The 27,307-nt window shown below is 43.8% G+C and overlaps 1 protein-coding gene across 1 annotated transcript; it reads left to right on the forward strand.

Annotated features, from left to right (window-relative positions):
* Positions 1-2,732: 2,732 nt before the first annotated feature.
* On the forward strand, positions 2,733-27,307 carry LOC146203675 (casein kinase II subunit beta). Its single transcript, XM_084588850.1, has 7 exons — positions 2,733-2,984; positions 3,320-3,408; positions 10,224-10,326; positions 12,269-12,384; positions 13,148-13,223; positions 22,511-22,700; positions 26,804-27,307. The coding sequence occupies exons 2-7, from the start codon at positions 3,337-3,339 to the stop codon at positions 26,910-26,912; spliced, it is 666 nt and encodes a 221-aa protein (XP_084444976.1). The 5' UTR covers positions 2,733-2,984; positions 3,320-3,336; the 3' UTR covers positions 26,913-27,307.

Consider the following 27,307-nt stretch of genomic DNA (forward strand, 5'->3'; position numbering starts at 1 on the left):
GGATTGATTGCATAAGGCTCCGCGCCTCAAGGTATCACATAACCCATCGACGTGCTGCCGTTGCACTTACATGGCTGTAGTAAAATTATAACTACTCTTGCTCCCTCGCCGCCACTCTCTGCCCCGCGGCTGCCAGCGTCGGCGGCTGCAGCGGTCTTAAACACGTGCCCGCGCCAGTCAGTGCGCGTCGGCCGCTTTTGGCTTAATTCGTTCTTTTTATTTTTATTTTACGACATCGGTACTTTCCATGCCGACCTGCTTTGCCCCAGGGTGCAGAAGTGGGTATCGAAATGAAGACTCGAAAGGCCGTCATTTCTTCGCGCCACCGAAAGACCCTATCGAATTTAAAAGATGGAAGCAAGCCCTTCACAGAAAAGATCAAAAACTGACTTCGAAATGCAGGGTTTGTGATCTGCACTTCGATGAGGAAGACGTCCTAAAGACCTATCGGGAAGTAATTTTGGATAGAGGGAATGGATGTTGGCGCCAGGCGCTCTACCAAGGGTTTTTCTTTCATTGCCAGCACACATTTCAAAACCGAAGCATTCTATACCGAAAAGAAAGTCACCAAAGGATCGCGCTGCCACATGTGTTTCGACAGTGGTGTCGGAAGCGAACCTACAAGACTCTGTATCAGAGCAGCACTGAACAAACGGACTCGGACTTCAATCTCAATTTCCTGGAGTCTGTAACTTTGGCAACAACTCAATGGAAATTTGAGTACTTTCGCGATGAGGAGACAGGTGAAAGATGCGGGCTGTTTCACACTCGTCGTCTAGTTGGAGGAAACTTGCTAGTTTAAAAGACTTTTGCGATCGACGAGCGGTTGTCATGTGCAATGAACGCGTACACCGGTAAAGTGCGCAAAAAGTTCTTATATAATGTGCAAAGAGTTGGATAGGTAGAAGATCTTCTTAAGCAGGCCAGTGAAATGAAATTGTATGAGGGGGCTGCAGTTCAGAGCTTATGCAAAGAGCGAATGCATCATAAAAACTGCTCTGTGCTAACAATTCGCGACAAGTTTGTTCTAATTGTTTAATGGTGAGCAGAAAAATTCGGCAAGCAAGAGGGTCAAAAAAAGAAGACTTTAACAACTAAAGACATGACTGCTAAGAAAAGCACTTCTGCGAGCTTCGGCAGCAAACAAGAAAAAGAAAAGAAATAGCGCAGTTAAAAGAAAACCTCGAAAAGAACTGAGAAGAAGATTTAGAGTGGCGTGTAGCTTGCAGAAAAAGTCAGAGTAGCAAGGAAAAAGGCCGAGCTGCTCTGATAGAATTCTCGCTCTCTGCAGTTGTGCTTACTATCAATACACGTGCAATCATTATATATATATATATATATATATATATATATATATATATATATATATATATATATTCATACATATATATATATATATATATATATATATATATATATATACATAGATAATTCGGCAGTGATACAGCGAATACGATTGCACGCCATTCTTATTTATATATAAACATCACAATTCACGTATATATATATATATATATATATATATATATATATATATATATATATATATATATATATATATATATATATATATATATATATATATATATATATATATATATATATATATATATATATATATATATATATATATACGTGAATTGTGATGTTTATATATAAATAAGAATGGCGTGCAATCGTATTCGCTGTATCACTGCCGAATTATCTATGTCTAAATGCTCATTCTCCCTCAAACAAAATGATAGGTTGTGCTGTATAGTCAAATATTTGCCAAAGAGGAAGCAGTATTGTTCTTTGAATTGCTGTCGATTCTTGCAATTTTTATCAACGTTGAAGAAATCAAGTTCATGTTGTTTGCTGCTCTTCACCTGCACATTACTGTTGACAATTACTGCATTTTGCTCATTTTTCTTTAGTTGCGTTACCAGTTGAATTTCATTACAATTACCTCTACAAGCAATAAAATAGTGTCGTTACTTCTTTCGTTTTCTGTGTGTGTGTGTGGGGGGGGGGGATTTCTCAAGCCATTGTGCGAATAAAATCCCAAATACCTGTGATAACTTGCTATAAATGTTTTTTTTTTTGAGAGAGAGAGGGACTCCTGTTTGTTCAGTTATTTGATTTTGCTCTGCTTATGTCCATTCCCGCTGAATCCTTTCTCAGTTGATTCGCTAATTAACTCCACCCCCATCCTACGTTCTTGTATAAAATAAGCAACAAAACTTTTTTTTTTTTTTTTTTTTTTTAGAAATGCTAACGGATCGTTATTTTGCGTCAGACCTCAAAAATAGGACACTAAGAACAGACGTTCTGATTGGACAACGACGTAGGCCGTTTGCTGGCATTGAATCTTCGTCTAATCAGTACTGGAATACCCGCTACAAAACAGAAGCCAGTGGGCAAAGCAACGAACAACGTTGGTGAGCAAGTCGACGGCGTTGTCAGATTTGTTTCATGTCTTTAATGAGGAAATTTCGCAGCACATAAACGCGCTCTCCCAGGTAAAACTTAGCTTCAAAGCCAAAGCTTTCGTAATTTAGTTATAATTTTACTGCAGCCATGTAGAGCGCAACCGCAGTTCGCTAAAACTATTTGTGCGCTAGCCGCGTGTAACAGACGACGCGCCCGGGAAGGAGCAAGAGTCGACCGCAGCGCCTCTAGTTCTCGCGACCGCCACTTGGGACAAGCTCCTCCGCTGGGCGGTATGGGGAGTTGTGAAACTGAGTTTGTTCTAGTAACGTTGGTTAGGACCGTGGTGGAGCGGTGCGGCCGGGGTAGTGTCTTCAAAGACTGTCACAAAACGATTCTCTTTTTTTTTTTTCTCTACTTTCTACTTTTCCTGCCGCGTCGACAAACGCCTACCCTTAGTCGGAAGAGATCAGTCAGGACTTCTCACTTTGATTGCAAACGGCGCCACGCTCTTACAAAGCGGAGCGGCCAAGCGTTGCCAAGTGTTCTCTGCCACTAGTTCTTGTTTCAAAACGGTGAGCACACGACTTCGTTACATTTCACGCTATACCATGCATTTAATATTCTGAGGCACTACACGGAGCATTCAGATGTGCGTGAATTTAATGATTTTGAGAACCTCTGCGCATAAAAAAATGAACTTACCTGCTATACTTAAGGAAGGCACTAAACATGTGATGCTGAGTTGCCCGCTGTGTGCCGTACTGAAATGAATGAGCGATGTTCGCAGCTTTGCTCGAGGTTTGCTCGAGCGACGCTCGCGGCCTTGCTCGAGCGCTCGAATCTTTCAGTAGCACCGGCAGCACTGGTATAACTGTCACATTTGCAGCCAATTTGTTTTTTCGCTCAGGTAAGCTGTCGGAGACAATGAGTTCTTCTGAGGAAGTATCATGGATATCATGGTTTTGCGGACTACGAGGGAACGAGTTCTTCTGCGAGGTAAGTGAACAGCCATTTCCTTAACCCTACGACGTCAGCTGGCGAACTCGAAAAGGCGGCTATTTCGTGCGCAATCGCCTGTTTTATTTCTTTTCCTCCGTCTCTTCACCACCAATTGGGTTACAAGCTGTCGATTTTGGTGCACATTAGCTGCAAAAAAGGTGCAGGCATTTGCACTCTTTTGTGATGGTGGAACGTGCTCGCTAGTATTTTCCAGCAGCCAGCAGAAAGCCAAGGTGCACTTTGCGAATTTAGTTAAAAGTGACCGAATCACTCTTCAGAGTATGTGGTGTCTTGACAATGTTATTTTAGCCCATAAGACTAATAACGGGTGCAGGGCATATATTAGCACCATCTGCTTGATGCATCACATAGAATCACACGCGGCCTGCCAGGGCGTCTGCCTTGACATTGACAGGTGCTTTGTGAGCGCTCATATTTGCCAGCATTTTGTTGTGCTTCCAGGGCCCGTTCCTCACGCATTAATGGCCTTGAGTATCAATATCGCCATTTTTTGTTGATTTGCAAGACTGCCATTACTATTGTTAGTGTGTCAACTTTATTTTACCTCATAATGTTTAGGAGCCCTTGCTGTGTTGTTGGAGGCGTAGTGTGAGCATATTGTTGGGGCATTGAGTTTTTTCACCGTTAGACCTCCCTGCAGGCATTTGCTACAAGTAGAGATGTCTGTGGAAGGCCTCTAGAAGACTGCTTTTACTACCAGGAAAGGCTTGTAGCGTTTCCAAGTTGTGTTGTTAAGGTTGTGCAATGTGGCTGTTCCTCTAAAAGACCTCATGGAATAGGTGGTACTAGGGCTACCTCTGGACACATCTCTTGTATACCTCGACAAAATTCTGGCCCTTGGTAGCAGTTGTCCAAGCAGCCAGTAATTTGGTTTGTTTTCCTATGCCTGTGTTGGGACACCTTCAAGCAGACTGCCAAAAAATTCCAGGGGTGCACTTAAGTCTGCTTAGGTGTAGTAATGCGAAAGCATAGAGTTCTGTCACTTCACCTGACACTACGCTAGTAAGCCTTGCCCGCACTCAGCCAGATGGCATATGTGTATGGTGTATTTACTTAGGCTAAATGGAGCGGCAGAGCTGGAACTTCATGAAGACTATTTTCACAGCACAAGTGTTTTACAGTTAGAGAACAGCGCAAGAATGTGTTGCAGTTTTACACAAGGTGTGATCAGCTGTGTCGATAGTGTTGTGCTCTCGTGCTTGGGCCAGGGAAGCTGATCTGTTTGGATGGTGGTTTGGTTCCTTGCTGTGACATGATTTTTTTCTTAAGTGTCAATTCATGCAAACACATTCTGATGAAAGGCTGCGATGACAGGCTGTGTCCATGCCACTCATGAACCAAGAGATGCTTTCGCATTCACACCAATGGACAATGGATAAGCTTAAATCAGGTGCGTCATCTCTAAAATGATATAGAAAGCAATCCTGCGCAAACAAGGTGTCAGCTGGCCTCACGCGGAGGTTTTGCATGACCTCAAGGCATCTTTGGTATGCCTGCATATCACCTGCGCTTGAAGTGCTTTGTAAGGATTGCTTGGCCACTTCACTCCCTGACTGTAAAAACGAGTGCCTTCATGAGGCAGGCAAGGGGAAACAGCCTTTTGCATGCTTAAAAGGACGAGGTTAAGAAAGCTTTAGAAACTATGAAAAGGAGGAGATCAACTGGGGAGGATCAGGTAAATACAGTTTGCTGAAGGATGAGGGATATCGTGCTAGGAAGTCTGGTTACCCTATCTGTGCAGTGCCTGGTGTCATCAACGGTGCCGGAATCATGGAAGAACGCTAACATTATCTAAATTTATAAGAAAGGGGATGCTGAGGACTTGAAAAATTAGGTCAATCAGTTATCTGTTACATATAAGGTATTTACTAAGGTAATTGCTAACAGAATCGAGACACCCTTAGGCTTCAGCCAAGCAAAAGATCAAACAGGTTTTCGGATTATATCCATAACATCAATGAGGTGATAGAAAAGTGCTCAGATTATAACCAGCCCTTATGCATAGCATTCATTCGCTACAAAAAAGCATTTGACTCGGTAGAAACCTCGGCAGACATGCAGGCATTGCGAAATCGGTGTGTAGACGAGCCGTATGTGAAAGTACTGGAAGATATCTATAGTGGCTGCACACCAATCGTAGTTCTGCATAAAGTAACAAGATTCCCATAAAAAAAGATGTTAGGCAAGGAGACACAATCTCTGCAGTATTATTCACAGCTTGCTTAGAGAAAATATTCAGACTTGGAATGGGAGCAGTTAGGGATAAGGGTTGATGGAGAATACCTCAATAATCTGTGATTCGCTGATGATATTGCCTTGCTAGTAACTCAGGGGATGGTTGGTTGGTTGGTTTGTGGGGTTTAACGTCCCAAAGCAACTCAGGCTATGAGAGACGCCGTAGTGGAGGACTCCGGAAATTTCGACCACCTGGGGTTCTTTAGCGTGCACTGACATCGCACAGCACACGGGCGCCTGGAACTGCGTAGAATGATTGGTGACCTAGACAGAAAAGCAGAAAGGTAGGCTTGAAAATCAATATGTAGAAGTCTAAGATAATGTTCAACAGCCTCTGGGGGGAACAGCAATTTACAATAGGTAGCGAAGCACTGGAAGTGATAGGCGAGTGTGTCTATTTAGGACAGGTAGTTACCGCAGGTCCATACCATGAAAGAGAAATAACTAGAATAAGTTTGGGATGGAGTGCATTAGGTAAGTACTCACCGATTATCACTAGCAACTTACTGGTATTGTTCAAGAGGAAAATATACAACAGTTGCATCTTATCTGTACTCACCTTAGGGGCTGAAACGTGGAGGCTAACGAAAAGGGTTCTACTTAAGTTGAGAACAACGCAGAGGGCTGTGGAACGAAAAATGGTACATGTAACGTTAAGAGGTAGGAAGTGTGGAGAGTAGGTCAGAGATATAACTCAAGTTATACATTCTGGTGGAAATCAAAAAGAAATGGGCATGGGCAGAGTATGCATACGAAGAGAGGACAACCAATAGTCGCTTAGGGTAACAAATTGGGTTCCAAGGGAAGGAAAGTGTAGCAAGGGGCAGCAGAAAGTTGGGTGGATGGATGAGGTTAAGTTCTCAGAGGTCAAACGGATTTAGCTAGTACAGAACTGCGGGCCCTGAATGGGTCATTGCTTACTATAATCAAGCTCTCTACTAAGCTCACCAAGGCTACTGGAGTCACCCTCCGCAAGTTACCTGCTCTCAAAACCTTTGCTTACTTTCATCACTGCATGATTGTAAAACAGTGCAAAAAGATCATCCAGCAATAAGACAGGACGAGCAATGCTATACTGATGAGGGCAAAAGACTGCATCGGGCAAACAGGAAGGTGCCTGAACATACGCTTAGAGAACATAACGATTCTCTGGGTGGCACCCTGTCATCAAACTTGGCACTGCATCATAAGAAATGTTACCCTGTAAGGGACCCACTTGTATATCCCTGTTTAAAGGGGCTTCGGCGTCTATAAGCACAAATGCCAGTTGACAAGAGAACTGAAAAAAAAGCTAGCCTAAAGCAGTGCTTGCCCTGTCTTCTTTGCCTATTTGTGGCCAATTTGTGCTGTTATTTGATCTTCCAATTTCACCTAGGTCACCTTTCCATGCTGCTGCATTTCATCAGTGCCTTTACAGCACTTAATTTTTGCTCGGGATCAACCATGCCTCATTTGCTTGTCAACTTAAAAACTCCTTGCACGGGCTTTATCACTTTGGTTTTATTTTGCAGTGTTAATTTTCAGAAATGCCTCCAATTACCTCAACTATCTCCACTACTCCACTTAAGCTGATGTAGGCACATGCAGATGCATAATAGCCAAGGTGCCCATGCTGCCCAACTCGTGATGCCTTTCCATCACATTGAGTGATGTGTGTCCAAACATCTTTCCTAGCAGTCTTGACAATTGCATGATGAACCTGTGGTTGCAAGCTTGGGAAAAAAAAAAATGCAGCATACAATAAATTGCTTTTGCTGGGTCGGCTGTAGCCAGAACATGTCACATGGGTGCCAGTTCTATCGGAGCTGCTTACCGTGTAAAGGCATGAGAAAGTGGCGCCAACATTTTATGGAGTACATGGCTGGTACTTGTTTGAGAAAGTGGGAACTGGCAATTGAGGTCCTCTGCCTCAACCCAAGGAGGAGATTACAGGCACCTGGCTTATTTCCAGAAGGAGGCTAGAAGTTTTCCCACTTTGTGTGTGATCAGCAGTGACTCACCTTGATGACTGTAGACCAGGTAGTTTGCCTATACAATGTCTTGCTAGAAATGTATACAGGCCTATAACCCATCACGGTAGTTCTTCGCAGTGCTACCAAAGCTGCGATGAGTGCAGAGGTGATGTGTATAGTGCCAGTATAAAAAGTGCGTATTTGCAAAGCAGTGTTTCTAATAGATCCTGAATGTGTGATTGCGCTACATACTCTATTTTCTGAGTCTAGTACTTGTGAGTACACTAAACTTGCATTGCCAACATGACAGCACGCTTTGGGGCAGTATGTCTTTCTTCAAAGTGAACATGTTATATTACAGGGTTTTTCAGTATGGTCATTGGTCGTAAAGGGCATGCCAAGCTTTTCTTGGACTCATCTCAACTATAGCAGCACCCCTGATTGCGGAATATCGTTTATTTTTTCTTTTGAGTAATGATTATGTCTCCTAGGCCTAGAGAAATAATTCGGCATGATGAAAAAAGTGGTTCAATCAGAAAAACCAGATGGTGCGGCTATGCTAAAGGTGAAGATGTGAAAAACAGCGTAACATCACACAGAACGTTATTATAAGCCTTTCAAATTTTCTTTCAGTGTTTTGTACGTAGACTGTGACTGTCTAAACTCTCTTGCAACCATATCTACATGCACTGTGAGCAAACAACGTGCAGATGATGCAGTGCAGAGGAATACTATTATCGCATTCTCATGATTGGCTGAAGAGTTCTCCTAGCTTCTGTAGTGCTGCAAGTTACTTATGGGATGCATATCGAAATCCTAGATGTTCCAGGTGTTTACAATATGCTGGAAATAGAAATGCCTTTCCTGATATTGGCAGACTTGGGCTTTTCAGTATTCATGAAGTGAGAAATTAAATTTTATTTGGGGCTGAAAACTTCATATATGATACAATCTTGGGCTACGTTTACCCATATCTCACTAGAATCTGATTTTTAGGTTGTTAAATGGCCAGTTTTCTATTTCCTTCTCAGACACTGCTTGAAATGTGTCTCTCAATGTGAACAAGAGTATGTGTTGATAGGCGGTGCTTCCTGCATATATATAAAGTTACCAAAATGGCATCAGTGTTCTCCACTTGTTGGCCCATCGTCAAATGTGGTTCGCTAAAACTGTCATTGAGATGTACTATCTGCAGGGAATGAAATGTGAACAGAGGAGTGCGTCACTAAAGGTCCACTTTACTGTTTGCCTGTCATCATGAGAGATAAATGTGCTCATCCCGTTTCGGTACATTTCTTTTCACGCCTGGTTACTGGGGGCGCAACCAGATGCTGATAACACTGTGATGATGGAAGCAAAATCAAAGGGCCTCAGGCTAGGGTGCTTCCCATGGGAGCCACAGTAGCTGCTGCCTGTGCAACTGCTCTGTGCAAGATGCGATCAGTGGAAAGCATGAATGTGTGCTCCAGTGGCAAAGCGGGAAAACAAACTGGAAGCAAAATAAAAACTATTGTAAACCGAATGAGTGTGCCTGTCACTGATGACGACAGGCAGGAGGCTTAAGCCGGTCCTTTGGTCGTGCATTCTGCTATTCGCATTTCGTTTGTTCCCAATAGTACATTAGTGATATAATTGACACGAGTGAATGTGTATAGACACCAAGTTCTACTAAAACTGTAATTACGGTCTGGCAACGAAAGCCATGCTGTTTATTAGCTCTTTACTTTTGCCAGTATGCAGTCGCTGTTTCACTCTTATCACAGCTTCTAGCGGTGAGATACATAAAAAGCATAGGTATCTGCTGGGTAGTACCTGCTAGGTAGTTAAGCTTGGAGTTAATCGTGGATCATCATGGGTAACCCTGGTTTTGAATTTATCTTTACTTTGCATGGTTTTGCTAGTTGGTAGGAGTTACACAGCTCTGCTTTAACCAAGCTGTACAAACATGTTTACACAGCTTAGATGTGGCATGTCTGATGGGAGTTCCGAGGCTCCCTTTGGGTTCATTTCAATCTCAAAAGAGCTGCCCAGGTTGCACCTTGTACCAATTTCGCTATGTCATGTGGTTTCATGGTGTCACTAAACTGGCTGGCCACTCTGTGCCCGGCCATGTCCCCGTAAACTACTACCTACCTGAGGCATGCTCGTGAGGAGCACTACAGGCAGGCAGTGGCTTTTCGGCAGTGTGGAAGCCCTAGTTGTACAGTAAAAGTTTTTTATAGAAGACTTCAGCAGTGTTTCTGACTTGTATTATTAAGCGCCTTCAGGTGTCAACCTTTGTTATTGAAAAAAATGGGTCCTTGAAATTCAGTTTTCAGTCCCTTCAACAGTAATCGAGAATACTGGGACAGTTAGAATGCAATTCCTGGGCTCATAGTCAACTTTGTTCTCTTGATAGATGTGAACTACTTGTCAATTTGCTGAAGCATAGAAAGGGGAACTGTTAAAAAAAGGAGGAGGGGAGGGGGGGGCATGGACAGTTTACTATCTTCTCTGTAGGTATCTTGCTTCAGCTGCTTAAAGTGATGCTAGCTAAATTATTGCTTTTTCGCATCGACAATATGCCTTCCTGCAGTTACCTGTAATAATATGTGTCATTTCCAGGTTGATGAAGATTACATTCAGGACAAGTTTAATTTGACTGGATTGAGTGAGCAAGTCCCTCACTACAGGCAGGCTCTAGACATGATTCTGGATCTTGAGCCAGGTATGGTTTTGAACTTTGTGCTTTGTTCTGTTCTTATGTAGCACCTTTCCTTATTCTGTTGCCATATGACTTGCTACATACCTAGAGTGTGTTGCATGTAATTTAACAAATTTTCACTGTATCATTTCCAACTTTTTTCGGTTAAAGCATACAGGGCTCCAGTGTAGCAGTTGTTAGCAGCTCTTCATTTTCTACAGGTAATTTCTGAATTTCATTGAGAAAAGGCTATGTTTCATACATCTGATGACATTATTTCAGTTCCGTTTCTGGTATAAGTGAATTTTTTTATACATACTAAGCAGCTCTGTTTGCCATTGTGACAGTGCTGATGAAAAATCACTGCATTACAGATGACACTAAGATGTGAATCAAATAAATACTGGGAAAATGATGGATGTCGTTGTGACATACAATAATAAAAACACCCCCTATGCTTTCCTTTGTGTCAGTGGCTCCCGTATGTATTGAGATACGATGTCATTTACGAGCTCATCACAGTACCTATGGTGCAGCAAAAATGGGATGCAAAGGCTAATGGTGACATGACTTACACTGCTGTTTTCACTAACTTGTACGTTGTGATTAAAGTCTCAAATTAATTTGTGAGCGATACGAGCATCATCTTATTAATGAGGTTAAGAGAGGCATCGCATGATAGTAGTGGTTTGCTGTGAGGCCAGTCGACTTCATGCACTCTTGGCTGTACACTACCAACACTACTCATGCTGGGAGGCTGCATAATATTAGATTTGGGGCTCGCCAGTGGCTCATCCCACTGTTGACGCCAGTTGTTAGATGCGGGTCGTTGGCCTGGCGGCTCCGTGGCCTGGCGGCTCCGTGGCTCGGCGGACGGCAACAGCAGTCCCAGCAAAGGCGAGGTGTCTTCTAACAAAACAAACGTTTAATACAACATCATGAAGGAACGGGCAGAGAAGCTGGCCCAGAGAAAATACTGACACGCTCACACAGCTAGTGTCTGGCGTTGTCACTGCGACGTCTTCCCCGTAGACTCTGTCGCGGCTGAGTCTACCGCTGCTTTTTATAGGCCTGTCAGTTCAGATGGAAAGGGAGATCCCGCAAGTCCGAACATGGCAAGATGACTCAATCGTCGGTGGCGCGACAGAATCTCCTTCACCTCTTGCAGACGGGCAAGGGCGAGGCACTCTCCCTCGAGTGCCGGGCTTGACCAGCGTTTGCACACACACGCGCGCGCACACGCACACACACGTGCGACTTGGAGCACGCCCGCGGGAGGAAGCGTGGGCGGCTGGCCGGAAGGCGCTGAAATGGCCGAAATGCTCTCTGCTTTGCCTGTTTCTGCGCTGTGGCTGCGTCAGCTGTCCCACTTGTTGGTGGTGAAACGTAACAATATGCATTGCCTGCAGTTGTGACTGCATGTTCTGGAATCCTGTGCACACAGGAATGTTGTGCTGCCTGTTGCTGGCACTTAAGTGCAGTGATGCCCGCAACCCCAGATTACATTGTGACTGTTCTGAAATGTTTGCACCATACACACAAAGAAGATGTGTTCGCCATCCCTCCACTTTGGCTTTGAGGTTTGGGCACTCGACTACTAAGTTAGGCGGCCAGGCTTCGATGGAGGTGAAACTCTAAGCACCCATGTACTGTGTGATGTTAGTGCACATAAAGAACTCCAAGCGGTTGAAATTATCTTGTGCCCTCTGCTTATAGCAGGCCTTACAGCTTTAGTTATTGTTAGATATTTAACCCTATAAACCAAACTAAAGCAGCATGCACACCAAGTGTGCCCGGCAAGCTGTAGTGCCCTACCAAAAGGCTGACGAATGTTAATGCTAGTACAATGACTGTTTTATTAAAAGATGTGGTGGAATTTATGTAAATAATGTCATGCTACATTATCAACCAAGTTTTTGTTGCATATGACTGCTTGAATCATTGCTTTTCTGCACATTTTCTGCAGATGATGAGCTGGATGACAATCCCAACCAAAGTGATCTGATTGAGCAAGCAGCAGAGATGCTGTATGGCCTTATCCATGCCCGCTATATTCTCACAAACCGGGGCATTGCTCTCATGGTATGTGCATCAGTTTCCTCTTTAACGATAAGAGCTGCTTCTTTTGAAGGCAGTGATGCTCACTCACGCATTAGCATTTGTGCTCTTTTTTTGCTGTACCTCCTTTCATATGTGCATAGCTGCGTGACTTAAATTCTTGTAGAAACGCAGACATTTTGTAATTGCCACTTTTGTTACATATCTCAGTAGAAATTTGTTGAGGTTAAAATATGCACATAATGTCCAGAATCTCAATGCACATCTTGCACCTGAAGAACAGTACTTACTCATTAAATGCCTCTGCACATTTGCATACTGGGAGCATGGAAAAGAGGCTGAAACGTTGCAAAGACCTGCCTAAAACATTAATTTTGTTCACTTCTTTTAAATGTTTTAAAAGAGTCCGTGTTTTAGCCATAAATTCGCATTTATTCACCTACTGCACTACATGCACCATTTCTAGAAGTGTTGCACATCATCATTATTTCAGGGACAGCACCAGGGAATTTGTAGTGGGGTGGCATGGAGAAACGAAGTGAGGGGCCTAGTCTAAAGGCGGCATTACTAGGAAATGCCCTCAGTGTCAGTGTTTGGAATCAGTGGCCGGTGAACTTTTTTTGTGACACCCAGAGTATGTTTAGAGTGGCGGCCCAAACATTTTACCACCACCTGTCGTCTACTTTTGGTGCTTTTCTCATGTAATGTATAATAACGTGCTTTTCATGTAGTCTCTATAAAGGGTCTCTGAGGAAATAAAAAAAAAAAATTGTGTGTGGGCATGCAGATTGAAAAGTACCAGAACGGTGACTTTGGCTACTGCCCCCGGGTGTACTGTGAAAGTCAGCAAATGCTCCCAATTGGTGAGTAAATTCTTTTAAAGTTCCGGAACAGTCAGAGTATTGAAGTGATTTCTTGATTTTTTTTTTTTGTCAACCTTGAACGATGCATGTGTTCATTTAATACTCAGTATGGTATTTGTGCTAACATTATGAGAGAATTTTTCCTTAGTTCATCGGTTTCAGAACATGTTTCGCATTATATTCAGACCCAAGATATGAATAAAATGGTTTTTAACCAAGATATGAATAAAATGCTTTTTGTGTTGCGCAAGATAGCTCCATCAAGCTTCTCCACCAGGCTTGAAATCAGCTAGGAGAAGCCATTTTTTTTATGACTTTTGAGGCCACATGGCAAACGCGGGAAAAGAGAATTATAGGAATGTGAAAAGGCGGCAGTGCAGGCCATTCAGAAAGCGAAGGTGCTAAAAGAGTTCAATGTTGTAAGGAAAGCAAAAAAAGAGTATGTGGGTACAGGACTGGGCTGCGTGAAACACTAAGCAGTGGTGGCATAGTGGTGACTGTGCTGTGCAGGCGACTCTGCGTTTACACGTCGGCGGCTTTGCTGAGCTTGATGTGGCGCACATTTTCAGTGTTGCCTCTCAGATATCGACTTATGCATTGCTTGCACGTTTTTGCATGCCATCTTTTTTTCCAAGCCTTATTTGTAGCTTGGAAAAAAAGACACCATACCTTCAATTTAGTACATACCGTATAAGGAAAGAGGTTTCTCTTGCATACTTCAGTGTTGCAGAGGTCTTCTTCTGCTGTTCTTGCATGAGCAATAGGCTGTTTTTTTAGAAATTTTTAAAAGTGTATGAGCACAAAAATTTTGAATATTTAGGCTACACGAGACACCAAAAATATATTACAGCCTACTTAGATTAGTTTACCCAATGTATGTACTCAATGTTTACCCAAGCATGGCGTGTTTCACTTTGCTTGTAGTTTGAAGCTGAGTTTCAAGAGTCAGGCTTCTGGGTAAAAGCGGTGGTTAAGGAACTTAGTGGTAGTGCACTGTAAAATTTTGGGACCACTTAACATACTGAAGGCAGTGCAGTAGGGATGTGCTGTGAATCCATTGTGCACATATGGATGTTAACGGCAATGCTGACGTGCTGTGCACAGGACAAGAGTGGGGGTTAAACACAGGGGCATGTTCGGCTGTGGCAATTGTGTAGTGCTCTTGTGCAGTTACGAGCGAAGCTTATCTATTTTCGCATTGCCATGGGGTCAAGACAAAGACATGGTGCAGTTGCACCCATTTTTATTTTTTTTTCTTTCAAGGTCACAGGCACCACACAGACTGACTCATACAGTGGCTTTTCAGCTGAGTGGAACCAATAATGCTAGCGTACGTGAAAACTGATCTGACTGCTGCTGTGTCATTTTAGTTAAACTCCTAATACCCTCTTTACACTGCCGGCTTAACCACAGTTACGCTTAACCGAGGTTACCGAACTTAACCACGGTTAACCGCCAATCGCGATTAGCTGTACTTACACAGCCCGCCACCGTTCTCGGTTACGGCCGCCATTGCCCATAACGTACAACCGAAGCGACGCGGTGATCTGCGGAGCGAAGCGGCATTTACAAATATCTTACTCATAACGTAGTTTCCGGAGTGCCGTCCGACAAGGCGTCAACAGCGCGGTCAAGCCCCACACAATGGCAGCACCTCATCGGCCACCGTAAACACCGCCGCGTTGGCCCCTCCTCCCGCAGACCGTACGCAAATGACACGGCGGCTCGCTAGTGCCAACGTCGGAACTAAAGCGTGCTAAATTTATTGGCATCTGGAATACTGAGCCGAATATCAGGATTGAATCACTCTTGAGGATCACTGACCAGCGGCGAATTGCTGGCAAGACCGATAACCACGATACTATCAAGCTTCTGCTCAAGCCAGCTGCCCCCGGTGCATTGCGGCTCACTCTGCATGCGTCGCCAAAGTTAATCATATCGTTATTTTACGGCGGCAGAATAGGAGTCACAATAAGGAAGTTTCATGAGTACACCATTTCGACAGCGTTGATCAGTTGCAAAGCGCCGACCGCCGCGACTTCGAAGAGAAATAATTTAGGCTTAATCGCCCATATGTTCGGGGCTAATGAAGCTAGCTTAAGGTTTGGCAGAAAAGATTGATGGGATACCTATTGGTAGTACGCATTTTATAATTTTAGCGAATATCTTTTCATGGGCCGTTTAAAGACTGAAAAGACATCAAAGTACCTGGAAAACGAGCTTCACAGTGAACTGTCTGACTAGGAAGACAGTCTTCTGGATCACACTAATAATCAGCAGCTGGAAGTTGTGTTGCTTGCTCTTAAAAAGCTTTGGAACAGGTACCGTAAGAACCAGGGTATAATATGAACCCAAATATAATATGAGGTGAAATTTTAGAGATGCAAAATGGGAAAAAAATAAACCTTTAGCCGTGTATAATACAAGTGACGAAAGCTCAGCGAAGACTCGTCTCGCACCTCACTTCAATCACTTTCATCTTCAGCAGCGTTTTCTTCGGACATTTCTTTGTCCATCAAATCATCCCAAAGGTACTCGTCTTCCGTGCCATTAAGGGCGTTCGAGATGCCGCACTTCTTAAAAGAATGGCTCACAAGATCTGGGATGGCTGCCCACACGTTCACGATCCGTTTGCACTGCGTACAAACTCGTCGGGCCAAGTTCAATTTCTGGGAATGCGCCATTCTTCGGGCCGCGAAAGCTTCGTCTCGTTCCGCTGCACGCGAAAAGGGCTTCTTTCTGTCATCGCTATCCATGAATGCTTCCCTGATATCTTGCTCCCAAAAAAATATACACTTCACGAAGCGTGGCTCACATGCGAGCATGTGTGTAGTCAACAAGTACACCGCGCCGCAATAATGAGACCGAAACTTCGAGTAACTTCGAAAATTTTTGTTCGGATCCGCAAATAGTATGAAACGGAAATTTAGGGCGCTAATTATGAAAAAAAAACCTCGTATTGTACACGGGATTTTACATTATTCTATAAAGTTGCTGTATGCATACAACTTAACAGATATTCTCCAGCAAGAATACTTTTAATCCGTCTCAGAGCTGTGTAACATCTAAAAGAGTCTGACCAACAGCCATTTCTTAGGACAGCATAGGCATTTGACACAAAGGATAGCATGGGGTGCAAAAGTTCGCACACTTCTGAGTACAATTGTGAGTTCTCTGCTGCATGTGAAAGTCCATCTGCCTCAGATATTCGTGATGACTAAGTCTAGTAAGTTCATATATTATGCTTGCAAGGTGTTTCAGGGCTTTAACTTAATTGTGTCTTTGTGCTGCACGATGTCAGTGCGCACTAAAGGACTCCGGTTAATCAATATTAATCTGAGCCCTCAACTCTATTGTCTCTCGTAGCCTGAATTGCTTTGGGGCATTAAACCGTACGAATCGTGAGCCATAAACTTATTTAAGTTGTATCTTAATCCCTCTTCTTCCTTGTGTGTGCACAGGATGCTAAGGAGATGGATCTTAGGTTTTCTAGTTGCAAATTCTTTCCTGGTTTTAGAATCATTACAATTTGAGTTGTTTTCAATATTTCTGTGAGTTGTTCACACTCCCAGCATTCCTGCATATAATTTGTGAAGTCGCTGATTGACTCATTGTTTTAAGTTCTACAGCATCATGTTGTTTATGCCATCTGGGCCAGGTGCTGATTTTGTTTTGAGGCGGTTCAATTCTTCCCTGGCCTCTGACTGTTAGATTGACTTGTCCAGCTCAGGATTTTCTTTTGCCTTGATGATCCGGCAGCATTGTGATGGTTGTCTTCTATATAGCATGTTATTAGGTCTTCTATTAGTTCTTTTTGTGTCCCTTTATAGCTGTGGACAATTTCTTGCTGGTTTTGTCCTTGTGGCTGTTTGCTGCCTTCCAGTTCTAGCAGATAATGCAACAGCTGCCATATCTTTGCTAGGCCTAGGGAGCTTTTCATATCATTGCATATCTATTCCCAATTTTGTTTCATTAGCTGTAGCCTACCTGTATGTAGTCTTATATCGCCCTATTTAATCTGGCCAGCCTCTGCCTAATTGTCCGGTTCCATCTCTATTGCTTACTTTTCTTCTCCGGGCCTGCTTTGACTTACCAGAGGTGTAGGAGTCTACTGTCTGCGATTTCAAGCTCTACATTTTGGGTATTTCCTTAGTTGCTCCCTTTGTATCTGTGCATAGCTTTGTCGTCCATCCCTCGATGTTGTGATACCTCTTTCGGTCATTAGCCTTTGTATTCTTGGTAGCTATCCCATTCAGTTATTGCGATCTTCTTCTCTTTCTTTTTACCACTGTCTCGATGATATAGTGATCGCCTCCTAAATTTTCATTAGTGTTGCACCACGTGGCTTCTACTCAGCTAAAAAAGGTTAGGTCCTGGGTGGTGCCTCCAGATACACTGCTTCTCATTCTTGTGGGAGTGGATAGGTCTGTGATTAGGGTAAGACATGTCTGTTTCGCCTTCTGCCAGAGGGTTCTTACCTTACCCTCTTTCTGATAATCCTATGCTGAGTGCGGGTCATTGAATCGCCCATAATCACTAATGGCTGCTTATTTGCAGTTTGTTTGGCTGCCTGGACCAGAGCGCCAAATTTGATTTTTCTTTGCTTCAGTGAGCTATATATGTTCAATATGAACAAACTGCCTTCTTTTCCCTTGTTCGCTATTTCGATTAGGATGCGGTCTACATCTTTGATTTCGTTTCATGTTGAGTTTCATGTAGCAATATTCCTCATGACAAGAGTCGCCACTTGTGTCTTTGTTTCTCCAGTGCAGAAGGTTCTGTAGCATTCCAATTTCACTTACGTTCTTGCTTCTTGTAATGCTATTAGGTCAGCTTTGTCTATTATCTAATAACTGTTGCAGAATCAGCCTTTTCTGGCGGAAAACTTGACAGTTCCACTGCCAGATAGTGTGTCTGTTAGTTTTGACTGCCATGATCAATTTGCATCCCATCTCTCTGTGCCCTTCCTGTTTCAATGGTTGCAGTCATATGTCCATCTCTCCTAGTTTAATAGTCACTGCATGTATTTGTCCTCTGATAGCCATGAACACTTTGCCTACTTCTTTAAGGAAGTTGCCAAGTTTCTTTTCTAGCTTCTGATTGATTACCTTGCATACATCGTAGATGGTAATTTTGGTTCTTCGGCCCTTTTTTTGGTGGTGGGGCAACGTCGTTCTCATTTCTTGGTGGGTTTTGGTGGTACGGTTCACAATTAGTTTCAGTTGGTTTCATTCTGTTTGCATTTTCTAGGTTTTCAACTTGATTTTTTTAAACTTACTTAAGTAGACTGTCAATTGGTTGTCGTAATTTTGTTAGATTCCTCTGTGTTGTTTCATCTCCTGGGAGCCTCTGTCTTTCCATCTCACCTCGTTTTTCTTTCGATGTCTCCGCTGTTCTTGGATCCGCTCCTGGTGTTGGACCTGGTCCAGGATGAGCTCCTCCCCGATCTCGGAAATGAATGTGAGCGGAAGTGGCTGTTGCCCCTTCCCCTAGATGTCTGCCTGCTCTGGTGTTGTCCATTTTCAGGTGGCGCCCATGACTCCTTTGCTGAAGCTTCTTCTGCTGCTCTGATTTTGGCTTCCCATTGCTTTTTTTGACTGTGTTGGGCAATTTTGGTCGTATGTGATGTATCCTTTGCGGCATATTAGGCACTTTGGCTCCTAGTGATGGTCCTTCAGTGGGTAAGCTGTTCCGCAGCCCTGGCACCTTGGGTTGTGTGGGTCAGTGCATGCGTCTGCTCTGTGCCCCATGGTTGTGTAGATGCGGCAAGTGTGATATTTCTTTTCGTATAGCACACATCTGTGTGGTATGCTTGAGTAGTTGATGTATATCTTGGAACTTTCGGTGGTGAAAAGCTTCCTGGCTGTGTTTTAACGGTGCACCGTGGATAACTCCCTTGCCGCACCTTTCTGGTGCCGTGATATAAGATGCTATTTCATAATTTTTATCTTCCACTGTGACCTTCCTGACCTTTAGGTACTTGTCTGCTCTTGCTTAGCTTGGAGGGCTCACAAAAATTTCTTTGCTTCTGATTGCTCAGATTATGTCAGCTCAGGTGTCCTCCACGACGAGAGTTGCCACCTTTGTCATTGTCTTGGAGGGCTGCTCTGAGGAGTCAGAGGTCAAGTCCTCCTTTCGGTCAAATTAAGATTTTCATGTCCTCCATGGTGGTCCCTTTATTTTCCTCATTTTCCTTGAGCTTTTGCCCATTCCTGCTGTGATTGAAACTCTTCCAGCGAGATTTCCTCGCCCTCTATATACTATGTCAATTTCGAAGCGAGACTTGGCCCAATGGGGCGCATTTGACCATGGTGCTCCACCGTCGGATTGGCAACTGGGTTGATCCACGCAGGATGTAACATTACAAATTAAACATCAAATAATACAAAAAGAGACAAAGGACAGCAGAGCAATCATTGGGTTACATGTGAAAAAAGTGTTCAATATATCAAGCATGAGGCGATCCTTTAAAACTTACAAGACATCAGGGTGAGGGAAACAATGTTTAGCTACGTTAAGAACTTCCTTGTGGACAGACAAGCTAGTATACAAATAGGGGAAGGTAAACTATTGCTGAACTCCGCAAGGATCGGTTCTCTCTTCGTTATTATTTTATATTGTAATGATTGGACGGCCAGAGAGACTGAATGAAATCGAGGGCCTGAGACACTCTTTATGCGGAATATATCGCCCTGTGGACAGCAAGTGGCAGTGACTGTCATATAGAAGGTATCTTCAACAGGCAGTGGAGCCGGTGAAAAAATATATAACCCTCGAAAGGACTTACATGCTCACCAGAGAAGTCTGAACTCTTCATTTACCAACCACCGAGGAGTAGAATAAGAAAAGAGCAACCCTAAATAGAAGAAATAATGTTGCCCCTATACCAAGAGTGGAAAAAATACTAGGCATATGGCTCCAAAGCAAAGGACGCCACAGTGAAACCATCAACAGACTCGAAAATAACACGCAGCAGACTATCGGTCTAATTAGGTGCATCACCAACTGGAAAACAGGAATGGAGGCAAACTTATCTAAGGCTAGTGCAGTTATTCGTGATCAGCAGAATAGCATGCGTGACCTTATATGTGCATCTCACTAAATGCGAAAAAGAGAGGATAGGCGGAGTCATTAGGAAGCGTATCAAGGCTGCTGTAGGACTTCTCCACTACATACCCACAGAAAGGCTCATGAAGCTCGGCATATCAAACGCACTTGATGAAATTACTAAAGCCAGCAGGATCCAGGAATGGAGGCAAACTTATCTAAGGCTAGTGCAGTTATTCGTGATCAGCAGAATAGCATGCGTGACCTTATATGTGCATCGCACTAAATGCGAAAAAGAGAGGATAGGCGGAGTCATTAGGAAGCGTATCAAGACTGCTGTAGGACTTCTCCACTACATACCCACAGAAAGGCTCATGAAGCTCGGCATATCAAACGCACTTGATGAAATTACTAAAGCCAGCAGGATCTCGAAATAGGAAAGATTCGCCAGGATACAAACAGGGAGAGACATACTAAAGAGCCTCAGTACCTCCTATGAGGGCCAAAGTGGCACGAAAAGACATACCGATAGACATAGGAAAAGGCTAAAAATCCCCTAATCTCAAAAAACATGCATCCAAAACATCACAAGATCTGAGGCCCGACAAAAGTGCTACAGCAGTTGTACGGATGTGGTCTACATCGATGCAGCTCAGTATGAAGACTGCCCAGCTATGGTGACAGTAGTAGCAAGTGAAAGCCAAGAGATTGAAGCTATCTGCTCTGTTCACACAAACTCTGCAGGAATGGCAGGAGAAATGGCCATAATACTTGCTATGACAGGTACAGAGGCAAAAATCATAAGTGATTCCAAGTCCACGGTCAGCAATTATGTTGAAGGGAGAATATTGAAAGAAGCAAACAGTATAATAAATTTAGGCTACTCGAAAAGAGACGTTCAAATAATATGGGCACAAGCCCTCTCTCTGCTATAGGGAAATGAAGGGATTCACGAGCTTGTCTGAGGACTAACTTTCCGAGCGGGCCCGGGCTCCAACTGTCACATCACACATGGGCCCTACATCACACAACACTGTAGACTAATTCGAGCGGTATATCCACCGGCTGACAGATTACTAAACAAAGAGCAAGAGAATATTTGGAGGAGACCCTTACATACAAGAACATATCCCAACCTCTGCTCATGAGCTGGTGGTACCCAAAACAATACAGAGAGACATGCAAAAGTTTGCAAAAACAGAGCAAACATGGTTCGCATGATCTGGACATGCCCAGACTTAATGCAAACACATCGAGAAAGGAACAACAGAGGCCTCCTATTCTCCCAGACCACTTTTTTTGGCTGTGCAGCCAAGGCTAAGAGGGCAGAGCTTTCGTTAACCGTGTTACTACACCATGTATTTCTGGCATATCTGGCCTCAGTTATGGTTACGGTTTCAGTTCCACTTTTGCTTGAAATTATAGCTTTAGAGCCGCCAAAGATGCAGAAATGCCTTTCTTTTGAATATATAAGGTCTAAGTGAACATAAATTAATATCATGCGCTGTTTACGTTGCCGAAATAACCACATTGCGAAAGTATACAGAAACCAGCCGGTAGACTCAGCAGATTCAGCAGACATACTCTTCGGGAGATTCCCAACAGATGGCGCAGCCATTTTGTTTGCTCGGTGTGCTGTAGTGATATTAAAATGCACTACACTAACATTGTATATGCTTGTGTTGTATACAATTTTGATATAATAATGTCAATATTTTCGTGATGGTATAATATTCCAGAGCATGGCCCACAAAATTTACAAAGGAACTTTTCTGGAATTATTCTGCTGCACACTGAGCTGATGCATTTAGGCTCTGTAGCTTTGGCTGCATAGCCAGAAAAAGGTTGTCTGGGAGTAAGGAGGCTCTGATGCTCAGCTCGGACACGACAACGCAGCTTGCTGTCGTCCAGCTGTCTGAAGACTCCACCCGGACCAAAGTGCTCGAAGTTGCCATTTAAGCGGATGGGTATCCCCGTCCTACTGTGTTAGAGAATAAAGTTATTTCAATCAATCTGCTGTAACATAGTACAAGTAACCATTTGTGACCCACAAATCAGTTGACTGACAATCACTTTAAGTGCATGTGCTGTCTTCCAGAGTGGTATTGCTAAACTAAATATTTTGGTATGCTTTTGTTTTGAAGCAGGTGCCTACTGTTCCTTTTTCAAGTCTAGTGATGGCTGAGAAAGTTGCTAATAAATTTGAATCTGCAATTTAGTTTTGCTGCCTTTGATGACAGGTCTCTCGGATGTGCCAGGAGAAGCGATGGTAAAACTGTACTGCCCCAAGTGCATGGATGTCTATGGACCAAAATCTTCGCGCCACCATCACACTGATGGTGCCTACTTTGGAACTGGCTTTCCTCATATGCTATTCATGGTGCACCCTGAGTACCGGCCCAAGAGGCCCACAAGCCAGTTCGTACCTCGGTAAGTTCACATGCTCTGTTCTTAAAGGTAAGCAAAAAATTTGTCTTGTTCAGCAGACAAAGGCTATAAAATGCTGCACATAACTATCATACTTAAAAATGGCAGAAAGGAGCGCAAACGGCAGTTTTTACAAGAAATCGAGCACCAGCGGGACCGCCCTCCAAGCAAACGCCGTTGTTGTCCATAATTGGCCGGGCCCATCATGACGTCAAACTTGGTATGCCAGACCAGCGCCGGCGGTGTTGCTGTGTGCGCGCTACTTCAGGGGACTTGAGAGCTCGATTTAAAATGTTATTGATTGTTCAAACAATGTAAAACACCTTGAACACTTACTGTACGCGTTCGAGCAACCAGCAGTTAAAAACAAAAGACTCTGTCGAGTGCATCGACAGCGAAAGCAAAGTCAGCACATTAGCACGAGTCGAAAAGCACAAGAGTTGGCCCGCTCTAACAACTGCCCTTTACACACTAAAGCTCATTTCAGTAGCAGCAAAAGAAATGGGCATTGTATATGATGCAATCCTAGCCGACAGTGCATTTATACAACCTTCGAGTATCACTCAACGCGCAGCGACAAATGCACACGTACTGCAGCGGCTGCCCGTCCTATCTTCGCAGCTAGTTTGCTCGGTGCACTGTTCAACGCAACGCTGAAAATTGTCCGGCTTCAGCCGCGTCATGAAATCAGGCATGTTCGCAGCACCTGCAGCACCATATAAAGCGAGCTTACTGGAATGGTGCCGGCAGCGAGCGTGTTGGACGGACGCTCTGGATGAGCGCACTCCCTGGTTATCGCTAGGCCTGTATTGTTTCGCATCAACACAGCAGACGACGCTTGGAAATTGAGCAGCGCTGTAGTAAACAGGCTACTCATAGAACTGCCTACTTTAAATCCCTCTGTCTCACAATAAAATGAAGATATCATTTATCACTGCGCTACTTTACCAGATAAGCTCATGTATACATACAAGAAGATCGGATAAGCCGCGACGGCACCGGCGACTGCCGCTATCTGTGAAGAGAAACTTGCTTGTATTGCTTGTATCGCAGTTATCCTACCAGCATTTCGTTACGGGTAAGTGAACCTCATTAAGGGTTAATTTTTGACATTTCGTAATCCCTGGGCTTACTATTTAAGACTGCAATAAATTTGAGCACACTTTTTTGACGCTAGCACGAAGGATCCACTGACAGCTTGCGGAAGGCGCGGCATGTGAAGGCAGTGCTGCGTTCAGACGATGCTCGAGTGCGCTGTATTGCAGATACTGTGTTATAAATGACTATTGCAAAATGCACTTTCATTCTACCGATCATGCATTTCGTTTGCTGTACCTGATTGATAATTGTTGACGTAGCCAAGAACGGCGGCTCACTGTTACACAGCTCGCCGCGAATCGTGTTTCAAGTTCGGTATCCTCGGTTAAGCGTAACGACAGTGAAGCCAGCCATGCAACAATGGTATTAACCTAATTAGGTGCGGAAACAATGACAGAACGGCACCGGACTTCAGTTGCGCTGATTTAATTGGAATCCTAAGTGGCTGCAATCACTGCCAAGATTCGATTATCGTCATAAGCACGGAAATCATTAGTGCAAAACACAGCTGGTTCCAAAGACAAATTTTTTTTTTTTTTCATTTCATGACAAAGACCCACAGCGTCGAAAGTTTTTTAACCTCTGGGAGACAAAGCACCATGTTGCCTGGACCACAGATGTTCGTACAACGGAACGTTGTGCTGATAGTCACTATAGTCGTTTCACGCACTCACAAGAATGTTTGTTTTCTAATGACACGAGGAAAATAATTTTCAAACATCGAATGACGTTTATTTAACAACTGAGTAAAAGAGGCTCACTGGTCGAAGGGCGTCGAAGCGCGCGGCGCGCCACTCCGCAACAGCTGCGTATCTGCTGGCTGATCGCATGGGATCTTTGAACACTCGGAACCTTCAGCACAGAACGATAAAACTAGAGAAAACAAATGGCACCAGCAGCAGATTGCGCTGATCTGCCAATCACCAAAGCGTGGGATGGAGCAAAGCAAGCGTGCAAAACGAGCGGCCTAGCGCTCTGGCCGGCATTCAGAGATTGGCGTCACATCTGTGTTCCCTAGTTTTGGTGCCCCGCCTCCCCCAGCTCCCTGCAGCGACGAGAGCGTGACCGCGGCGCATTTTTAACAAGCCATTTCTGTTTCTCTTATCTGCAGAATTGAAAAAAAAAAGAGTTGACACATATGATCAACAAAACCCCCTCTTTCCTACCACCAATGTCATACAATTTCAAAACCACTTCAGCTTCCCTTTAAGCAGTGCTCCTACACTGTGCACTTCTATAAATTCAGGAAACAAGTGCAGCAGCACGAACCAGAAATAAGAATACAAAAAAAAAGATCAACTAAGTTTCAACTTTTTTTTTTTATGCACATCTAGTATATATAGCATCCGTGCCCTTGTGCAAACCTTAATAGATTAGCCAGAATGTGTAAATGGTAGGCAAGCCTTCATTCACCTGGCTGGGGAGACAGAGAGAATGTCTCGCTTTTTCACAGGACCGCCAGCGTGTCATTGGTGCAATCTTTTGCACTCTCTTTGATGTGCAACTTTTGTATGAGTTTACGTACACTTTTATCTTGAAAGTACAAAAGCACATTGGCATCATGCAGGCAACAATTAAACATGCAGGCTTTTGGTGAGCTGTTCGATGTGTGCTTTCTCAAAGGACGAAAAGCTATTGCTCATGCAGACTTTGCTATGCATGAGGAGTTATTAGATTATGATTGTGTGGTGAAGCCTATGCAGAGAAAGGCTTGCCATACCTTACCACCTTAATGAGTACCTGTAGTTTAGGCTTTTGTTGTTGCACATAAATATGTGCATTGCATAGACTGCTAATGTGGATAGCTCAGTCAATTTGCATGGTCCGATGTGGCATAGCATTCAGAAGTGCTAGGGTTAGGTCCCCTTCTTTGTTTATGGCTTCTTTATCATGTCATGGGCATGATGCTGCAGGTGGTGGATGTCAATCCACCTTGACCTACACTGCTACCATGAGCACTAGTGTTCCGGTATGGTATATGCTTCTGCAGGGATTAGAGTTGCGCAAAGGTCTGCCATTTCGTTGCAAGCTCTGCAGGAAAGCCGCTCTTCATGTGCCAGGAACCTCAATTAGGGCTCTGCCAGTGGTGTTCAGTAATTTGCTTGTTTTCTCATAGCCTGCAAGTTATGATTGTTCAGGAACAGTGCATTTTATCTTTTAAATTCACTGCCACTGTTGCAAAAGTGTAGCATTCTTTTGAAGAAAAACACTATGCTGGAAGTCTTGGTTGTAGTATTGTGCGAATTTCTACTCCAGCCGAGGTGCAAGGCGTCGGCTGCTGCGGTCCATCTCAGTGCTGTCGTCGGCTCCGATCTCCCACACTGTTCAGTCCAGGGCACCCTGGTAACGGTACTACAGTACACGAAGTGCTCAATTAAGAGTCAGCATAGCGTGTACTGCAGCGCATACCAACCGCCGGCAGTGACTGCGCCAGTATGAGAGCTCACCGGCAAATGGCGCCACATGATGCCTCAGGGAGATCTGCACATGTCAAACAGCAGCATAGTATCTGTAAAGTCGGCTGCACCACATCAAATTGGAACATTTGAGGAGGGGCGCAGGGAAACCATTTGCGCAACTCTGCTCCCTGTCTGAGCATATGCAGGAACACTAATGAGCATTGCCTCTTGAGATAGTTATAGGAGCTGGGCTACCATGGGCATTGTTGGCGGCCTTGGTAGTTGGGTGATGTTCCTAATGTGTAAGGGAAGTGAAAACAGATGGGAAAATTTAAGTGTTGAAACAAAAAAAAAAAAACAAACAAATTCTTATTATTAGCATTTCTTATGGTTCACAATGCAGAGCTACTTCATGAAAAATGTCCACTTGTGTTTTCACCACATAATGTGTTTAACTTGAGTGCACCTGAGAAGCTTGAGAAGCAAGCTCTGCGCAGGAGATGGTATTGGCTTTTGGCTGAAAGCAGATTTTGGTTCTTCTATTGACTTGCATCCCTGGGTAGTACATCTTTTTTTTTTTTCTCACTCTTTCTCTGCCTCACTCTGCAGGCTTTATGGATTCAAGATCCATCCCCTAGCCTACCAACTGCAGCAGCAGGTGGCTGCAAACTTCAAAGCTCCTATTCGTGGCATGAACTACGGAAATGGCAAACGTTGAAAAGTGGAGCTCTACCGGCTGCCCTGCACTAACGATCTGACCTTTTGCGGCTCCCCACTGGAACTTTTTGTTCTTTCTCTTCCTCTCCTTCAGTTCCTATAATTTTTTTTTTCTTCCTCACTTGTACTGCAGCAGCTTGCTTCATGCGCACACTTGGCTTTTTTCCACCTGCCCTAGTTTTCCCACATTTGGCCATCAGCGATTTCGAAGCGACCATGCAAGTGGCTGATATTGGCCTGGAAGCCAATCTATGAAGGTGTTTCTTGAAGATGGATTGAAGAAAGCATATGACAGTGTGATCGTATGCCTCATGGACATGTCAAGCTTTGTCAAATGTGATGAGATGCAACCAGCTGCTTACATCTGTGTCAGAAATAAACGCTCTGAAGTCCTTC

This window comes from Amblyomma maculatum, chromosome 1 (assembly GCF_055883805.1).
Source record: "Amblyomma maculatum isolate TAMU_Amacu chromosome 1, ASM5588380v1, whole genome shotgun sequence".
In the NCBI taxonomy this organism is placed as follows: domain Eukaryota; kingdom Metazoa; phylum Arthropoda; class Arachnida; order Ixodida; family Ixodidae; genus Amblyomma; species Amblyomma maculatum.

Coding starts and splice junctions, on each gene's coding strand:
- LOC146203675 (XM_084588850.1), top strand. CDS start 3,337: ATGAGTTCTTCTGAGGAAGTATCATGGATATCATGGTTTTGCGGACTA. Junction 12,385..13,147: donor ACCGGGGCATTGCTCTCATG/GTATGTGCATCA, acceptor GTGGGCATGCAG/ATTGAAAAGTACCAGAACGG. Junction 13,224..22,510: donor TCAGCAAATGCTCCCAATTG/GTGAGTAAATTC, acceptor CTTTGATGACAG/GTCTCTCGGATGTGCCAGGA.